The sequence below is a fragment of the Trachymyrmex septentrionalis genome, unplaced genomic scaffold, assembly GCF_001594115.1.
Source record: "Trachymyrmex septentrionalis isolate Tsep2-gDNA-1 unplaced genomic scaffold, Tsep1.0 scaffold19, whole genome shotgun sequence".
In the NCBI taxonomy this organism is placed as follows: Eukaryota; Metazoa; Arthropoda; class Insecta; order Hymenoptera; family Formicidae; genus Trachymyrmex; species Trachymyrmex septentrionalis.
Window position 1 is genome coordinate 3,956,738 of NW_017305071.1, and position 8,507 is coordinate 3,965,244.

At 31.4% G+C, this 8,507-nt stretch overlaps 2 protein-coding genes across 2 annotated transcripts in view; both read left to right on the forward strand.

Moving 5' to 3' along the window:
- LOC108747012 (juvenile hormone epoxide hydrolase 2-like) overlaps window positions 1-2,155 on the forward strand; it is a 9,052-nt gene extending 6,897 nt beyond the window's left edge. The window contains exons 4-7 of the mRNA XM_018484217.1: window positions 427-781; window positions 1,199-1,380; window positions 1,521-1,761; window positions 1,837-2,155. Coding sequence (XP_018339719.1) covers window positions 427-781; window positions 1,199-1,380; window positions 1,521-1,761; window positions 1,837-2,107 — 1,049 coding nt within the window. The 3' untranslated portion in view covers window positions 2,108-2,155. The remainder of the gene's footprint in view (window positions 1-426; window positions 782-1,198; window positions 1,381-1,520; window positions 1,762-1,836) is intronic.
- Window positions 2,156-2,530: 375 nt separating this feature from the next.
- On the forward strand, window positions 2,531-8,498 carry LOC108746741 (protein HID1). The gene is made up of 12 exons (XM_018483676.1): window positions 2,531-2,695; window positions 3,415-3,774; window positions 4,036-4,089; window positions 4,162-4,385; window positions 4,597-4,838; window positions 5,206-5,436; window positions 5,666-5,791; window positions 5,970-6,226; window positions 6,621-6,864; window positions 6,982-7,133; window positions 7,285-7,457; window positions 7,612-8,498. Exons 1-12 carry the CDS (start codon window positions 2,630-2,632, stop codon window positions 7,832-7,834), a joined length of 2,352 nt encoding a protein of 783 aa, XP_018339178.1. The 5' UTR covers window positions 2,531-2,629; the 3' UTR covers window positions 7,835-8,498.
- Window positions 8,499-8,507: the final 9 nt, after the last annotated feature.

Here is an 8,507-nt window from a genome sequence, read left to right on the forward strand (position 1 = left end):
CTTTGCAGACTATTATGAAGATGCTTATGTAATCGTAAGGATTTTAGAATCCTTAGTATTACATAAGGATTTTATTTCTAATTCTATTTATACTGATGTAAATTCTATAATTTTACTTATAATAAGATTTTAAATTATAATTGTATATTCTGTTGTAATTTTATGTGTTTTATTTTATTTTAATATTATATATATTATGCAAAATTTTATATATCTATTTAAGTAAAATAAATTTAAGTAAATTAAAACGAAATCTTGGATGAAATAAGTATTCGAACTACTTTTTCGATCTGAGAATTCAATTTTACATATTTAGAGAAATCTATAAGATGATTTCAGTATCAAAGTTGATTACATATACTTTTATGTTATTATTTTTTAATGTTACATTGAGTTACAGATTTACATATTTTATATTTAACGCAGGATTAGACATTCACTTTATCCATGTGAAACCAAATAAGAAAAAAACAGAAGGAAAACGTGTTTTGCCATTACTAATTGTGCACGGATGGCCCGGCTCCATAATGGAATTTTATAAAATCATTCCATTACTGACCTCACCGAAACCCGAGTACGATTTTGTATTTGAAGTGATAGCGCCTTCGCTACCTGGATTTGGTTTCTCCAGCGCAGCTACGATACCTGAACTTTCGGCCATTCAAATGAGTGTGGTTTTTAAGAATCTCATGTTGAGACTCGGGTATGATAAATATTATGTTCAAGGTGGCGATTGGGGTTCCTCCGTCATCCACACTATATCATGTTTATATCCGCAACAGTAAGTTTATTGCCTAAAATTATCAGTTAAATCTGATATGTCTATCTTTAAAGATGCTTAAAGATACTTAATAATGATTTGCACATTACAATCAGATTTAATAAGGTTATCAACTACTGACGTAAAATGTTGTATAAACGCTAATTTTTATATAATATAGACTTTCATGGACATCTTAAAAATATTCAAAAGACGTTTTAAGAACATTTAGAGGACGTCTTATCTAAAATTTCCAGAAATTCTGAGGATGTCTGTTATAATAAAGTATGCTGTGTATGTTAAACCTGGTTTTATGACAACTGGCATTATAAAATTGAATTGGATTAGCATATACATTTTACATCAGTAGTTATATAATAACTATACTATATTACTAAATTTGATTAAATAGTGATATATATGTTGTGCAAATTGCAGCGTTTTGGGTTTGCATTCCAATTTGTGCCTAGTGTTCAATAAATGGACCCTACTAAAAACAGCACTGACTCTTTTGAAAGAATCGTTTTTGCCTTGGGGAAAAACTAAAAAAAGAACTGGTCTTTTATTTACTGGAGAGGCTGGATATTATCATATTCAAGCTACGAAGCCGGATACAGTTGGTATGCGACGTATTTATATCATACAATTACGCAAAAAAGAGTTAACGTACATTTATATTCTATTAATTGAATGTGTAAGAAAATTTTGCGCATATTTAATGAATGAAAATCTAGTATTTTCAAAGCATTGTGTGTTTTAGGGGTCGGTCTAAACGACTCGCCTGCTGGTTTGGCGGCGTATATCATTGAAAAATTTTCAACCGGTACAAATCCGTCTTACAAATATAGAGCAGACGGTGGATTTCTAGAGAAATATACATACGAGGAGTTGATCGATAATCTGATGATCTATTGGATGTCGAATAGCATTACTACAGCTATGAGAATATACGCTGAATACTATACCAAGTCGAATAGATCCTTGATGAGGATTTTGGAATCGTATGTAATTGTTATCGCAAGTTGTTATTATTGCAATGTATAAATGTTAAACATTAAGCGTCTTTTTTTTTATAGAACACCGATAAAGGTTCCTAGCGCTTGTGTACAGTTCCCTTACGAAATCTTGACTCAAAGTCCAAACGAACTGAGAACACGATTCGTGAATCTTTTACGAGTTACCAAAATGCCTCGAGGAGGTCATTTCGCAGCATTTGAAGAGCCAGAGTTACTCGCAAATGATGTATGGATCTCTATTGATAAGATGGAAGAGTGGAACAAAAAGCAACAGTTAACAGCACAGAAAACAGTAATTTGTCAACAAGAAGAGGATAAACATAATTTCTAAATGAAAAGAGTTGCACAAACATTATTCGAAAGCGAAACAGAAATGATGAAGAAATGATTAATTTTTATAAAGTTTATATATATTTATTTTTAAAGCATAAACGTTATTCGAAAAAAATAAATTATATATATATATATATATACATGTCTATATAATATAGTATGTAAGATAAATGTTTCAGTTTCTTTCTCAAGGTAGATTGTGTTTGGTTTAATAAAGTTGAACCTCTGCAGATAATTTAAAAAGACATACAATTTATAATTCTTTCCTTTTCTCTCCTCGGGATTTCCAAGTATTTCCAACGGCTTTCCAGTAATGGGAATCGAGTACCTTGTTTTTTTCATTCATATTTTTCGCGCGAAAAGTAACATTGGTTGGTAGCTCTGATCAGCTATAATCCTGCCCGCTGTCACAATGCAAATATGGCGATGATGGTGTCCGTTTAAAGAGCAGCGACACATTTTCATTCCCCTTTTGACTGCGACGAATCTTTAATTGTTACTGGTGACGACGAGGAACGCAATGGGCAATGCTGATACAAAGCTGAACTTTCGGAAAGCTGTGGTGCAATTAACGTCGAAAACTCAGGTATAGATATTCGCTTGTTTACTTGACGAATGACATATGATCGGTGGTAGATTGACATAAGTATGATTTCTCGACGAAATCTTGGCAATCGTTGAATCTCTGTGATGAATAAAAAAAATCCAGAATATCTGCATTTTTTATTTTATATATACATAATGTTAATGTGTTAAATAAAAAAAAGGATTAACATATGTTGTCATGTAAAACTTGATATTGCTGATAGAGATTATTGAAACATAATAATACAAGCTGTTTTAAGATTTGTTTAATTGCTACAATGACTGCTATAATAAATAAATTGTGAAAATTGTGTATATATAATAATAAAGATTAGATTTTTACTCTCTGCACATATGTCAGTATACTTTGTTTTACTTAGAGATCTTAAATAATAAAGTCTGATCACAAGATGAACAAACTTTTGAGTGACTCATAGTTTTGTAAGTTAGAATAAAATAATATAAGTCAGAGTGAGATGGCATATAAAAAGAGTATATATATATATATCCTTCTTTCTTATTCTTGCTCATTGTTCATTATATTTTATTACAGAATCTCTAATTTTATCATATTAAAATTTTTGATTTATAATCAGTTGTTAAATTAGAAAAGCCTGAAATATATGTTATGTACTGAACGATGAAGATTAATGAATTTATCAAAATTTCATTTCAAGTTATCGTACCACATAAATTTTATTTTTGCAATTGTACCAACAGGTGATCGATGCATCGGACGATATATTCTGGGATCAATTCTGGTCTGAGAATGTGACCAACGTTCAGGACATCTTCACCTTAATTCCAGCTCCGGAAATTCGTGTGTTGAGAGAAGAGGCACCTTCCAATTTAGCCACATTATGCTACAAGGCTGTCGAGAAGTTAGTAAAGGCGGTGGATAGTAGCTGTAGAACTCAACGGGAGCATCAGATTGTTTTGAACTGCTGTCGCTTGCTGACACGCTTGTTACCTTACATATTTGAGGATCCTGATTGGAAAGGCTTCTTTTGGTCCAGTTTACCTGGCAAAGATGACGAAGAGAGCTTACCATTGGCACATTCTTTATTGAACGCGCTTTGTGTAAGAGATATATTTAAAGTAGATAATGACATATTAAATATTTTCATAATTTTGTTATTATAGTCTAAAATGTATGTTTAAATTTTTATTATTAATAATAAAATTATATTAAAATTTGAAATACTTGAAAAATTATATTATTTATTAATGAATTAGATGTTTAATATTTTATATATAATATGAGAATAATATGTTATAGTAGTGTAGAACGTATATCTATAGTCTGTAAAGTAATTGATCTTAAATCCATTTCTATTTTAGGATCTATTGTTTTGCCCTGATTTTACCGTAACTGCAAACAGGAAATCCGGTCCGGTGAGTCCTCGTTAGATATCGGAGTTTCGATAAGAAATGCGGAATGTGTTATGCCTCGTAATGTCTTTACAGGACAAAGCCGATGAGTTGCAGTCGATAGACAGTTGTGAATATATATGGGAAGCGGGAGTAGGCTTCGCATATTCACCACCCAGATATCCCATTCTAGATTCCAACCGCACGGAATTGTTGAAGCTCTTGTTGACATGCTTCAGCGAAACCATGTACAATCCGCCGATGGATCTATCAATCACACCGAACAGATGGATTGAACATTTGACTAGCAGTGAAAACAGGTAATTATTTCAGTATAACTGTACATAATGTATATATTTTTATACTTGTTATATTATTTGTATCTTTGTATACAAGTTTTTCAATCATGGAACATATCTTATACATATAATATATTTAAATAGTACACTAAAATAATCCAACAATTACATAGGATATTTATATGTCATCATATTTTTTATTTAATTTGTAATTACATACGATTGTTCACAGACACGCTTTACCTATGTTTACATCGCTTTTAAACACAGTATGCGCATACGATCCTGTCGGATATGGAGTGCCATACAATCATTTACTGTTCACCGATTCCTTAGAGCCGCTGGTCGATGTCGCGTTGCAAATCTTGATTGTAACTTTAGATCATGACACTACTGGTGGAATACCATTGGAAGAAGGAGCAGTCGGAGACAATTTGTTCATTAATTATTTGAGTCGAATCCACCGTGATGAAGGTAATATTTAATATTTAATATATTATTATAATGCAATGTAAACATCTTTTTTACATATTTCAATATGTATATACAATAGGTAATGATAAAAATTGACTGGATGTGGTAAAAAATTTTAATATTTAATTTTATACATTTTTGTATAATTAGATTTTTATTTAAAGTTTTGTTAAAGCAATATATGTTTAAAATTAAGTAAGGAGTAAAATTAAAAACATTTTTTCTTTGATTCTGAAGTATAATATTTGCAATTAATAATTTTTTGGTTAATTGTGAATGTCAATTTATAGATAAAAAACAAATACCTAGAAAGATGAGAAAATAAGTATATAGAAATAGATTGAAATGTATGTTTTTGTTTCCATAGATTTCCAATTTGTCCTAAAGGGTATCACTAGACTGTTGAATAATCCATTAATGCAAACGTATCTGCCGAACTCGACCAAAAAAGTGCATTTTCATCAAGAGCTGCTAGTCTTCTTCTGGAAGATGTGTGATTACAACAAGAAGTTTTTATATTATGTGCTAAAGAGCTCGGATGTTCTTGAGGTTCTTGTGCCGATTCTTTATCACTTAAATGATTCGCGTGCTGACCAATGTAAGTTTGTATTTTTTTGTTTTTTGTTTTACTCATTTATATTTATATTATCATACTGTTTTTAATTCAACATTTAATTACATATTATATATAGTAATTGATGATTTTTTCAGAAGAAATACGTAATTTAAAATATCTCAGAATTTGATTGGAGGAATAATACATTAAATGAATTATATTTTTAATTAAGTAGATTATATATGTATATTTAGCTTTTCGATATTTTTAGCACGAGTTGGTTTAATGCACATCGGTGTATTTATTTTACTTCTCTTGAGTGGAGAACGCAATTTCGGAGTGAGATTGAATAAACCCTATACAGCTACTGTGCCTATGGATATTCCCGTTTTTACAGGTGTGATAATTATATATACCGTTTTTAAGAATCAGAAGACTATTTTAAATATATTAATTTAAAAACGTATTTAATAGAGTATTTGATTGCAGATTTATATTTTTAATTGTAAAGTAAATTATTAAAATCATTAATTATTAAATTGTCAATATTAAAAATGATAATAATTTCATTTCAGGAACGCATGCTGATCTCTTAGTCACTGTATTTCATAAAATCATCACGACCGGTCATCAAAGATTGCAACCGTTATTCGACTGTCTACTAACGATTCTAGTCAATGTGTCGCCGTACCTTAAAACATTGTCTATGGTGGCTAGCACAAAACTGCTACATTTGTTGGAGGCATTTAGTACACCGTGGTTCCTTTTCTCAGCACCCACTAATCACCATTTGGTGTTCTTTTTGCTCGAGATCTTTAACAATATTATTCAGGTAATACGCTTGCAAAATGCACACACACACAATTAAATGTACATTTATACAATCACACAATATATAATCTATTTTTTTCAATTATACAAGATGTTTAAAAGTGTAAAAAAAGTGTAATTTATGTAGTATTATCGTTCGCAAATTTAGAAAAAGAACTAATCTTTCCTTTATTTATTTTATAATTTACTTCTTTACATTTTCTAATAAATTTGTTTTATTAAAATTAATGGGAAGAAAAATATTTTTGCATGTTTTGGAATAGAAATTATCTGAATGTTTAGTTATTAATTTTGTTACATGTATAGTTTATGGAATATGGGTCAGTTTTTATACTATTATTATATTATAAATAAATAATATAAATTTAGACTTACCATTTATTTTCGATTTTCAGTATCAATTTGATGGAAATAGCAACTTAGTTTATACTATAATACGCAAACGGCAAGTATTTCACGCTCTCGCGAATTTGCCCAGTGATTGCAACACGATCGCGAAGTCCCTTAGTAAGAGGCAGCGTCGTCACATGCCTGCAAGTACGTCCAACGAGAATGTCAGCGAGGCCGCGATGGAAGGATCGCATCCCGCGCAACCTGCTGAACCCGGCACTTTGAAGGCATCCTTGTTGGAGACTCCCGGTGAGTCTCCTATGTAGACTAACAATTAAGTTCATAGATCTAAATTTGAGAATATATAACAATATTATTGGATAGAAATTCAAATTTAAAAATAATATAAATTTGTCAAACTAACAGGTATTGAGAACATGACAGAAAAAGAATCTGCGCATCCACTGAGTCCATCGGTTAGCATTGACATTAATAAATTGATTAGTAATCGATCGGAGAGTAAGACGGAAGATATCGCGGAAGAATCAATAAATGCGACCAAAAATTCCGTGGTGCCGGTAAGGAACAAAGATATGAAATTGTTTATTCTTAACTGAAATCTTAACTGAAAAAACTCCATTGATGTTCAATAGTAACAAAGACCGATATATGAACATCTGATTAATAAATCCAATCAATAACGACAATCATAATTCGTTCGCTGTTCAGAAGGGTGGCATTCGTGTGGCTGAGCAAGCGAGTAACAACAATGTCAATAACGTTAATCAGTGGGTGCCGTCTAGCGATTGGGTGTACCAGTGGAAGAGCAAGCTTCCTCTGCAAACCATCATGCGATTGCTTCAAGTCCTCGTTCCACAGGTTGAGAAAATCTGCATCGACAAGTGAGCATTCTTATTTATAAATAACAAGCATAGGTCATTGATCTCAGAATGTTGTCCACCGGCGCTTAAAATCCCGCTAGAGAATTTTGTCTTATTTATAAATAACAACACTCATCATTTTCATATTTATGTTTTCTTTTATTGATCTTAATAGAGGGCTGACAGACGAGAGCGAAATCCTGAAGTTTCTGCAACACGGTACCCTTGTCGGATTATTGCCAGTGCCGCATCCTATTCTCATCAGACGGTATCAGGCTAACCCTGGCACGACCGCGTGGTTTCGCACCTATATGTGGGGTGTAATATATTTGAGAAATGTCGAACCACCCATATGGTACGATACAGATGTCAAGCTGTTCGAGATTCAGAGGGTTTAGATAATCATCAAAAGGTTCGTTATCATTCGCGCTTGAAATACTGTTTTATTGGCAGTGCGCAAAAAGATGAGTCATCGAACTCGTTATTGTGTGTATAATCGTTCCTAAACATTAATTAAAATTGAAGGATTCAGTGTGACGCTTTCGTAAGAACTCGAGAATAGTTTTTTCCGTTTTAAAATAAATGTCAAAATATATCAATTAAAATCAACATGCATAATTATAAGGAGAGCTTCGAGTTTCTCTGAAATCTTATAAAAACCTGTTAAATCATTAGAATCCTTCAGTTAACTGAAATTTAATTGATTCCTCATCTCTTTAGCTTAATTACAAAGATCTAGTGAAATTGATTCTCCTAAGTTTAAATGATTTTCGTTGATAGTTATCGCCATTTTTTTAAGTCAAATCAAATTTTAATAATCAAGAAAGAGACAGGAATTAATTAAACATCGGTTAATTTTGACCAATGTTTATGGGAATATAATGAGACACGACGAACGCATCAAGTCACACGCTTTGTCTCGTTTCTAATTATTTTTTACATGGCGAGAGCCTCCAAAGTACTTTCATCTTGATGTAACATACATGTACTGTATACAAGATTGTAAACGTCGTTTACAATCGGTATCAGTGATTTTTTATTATTATTATTATTATTATTATTATTATTATT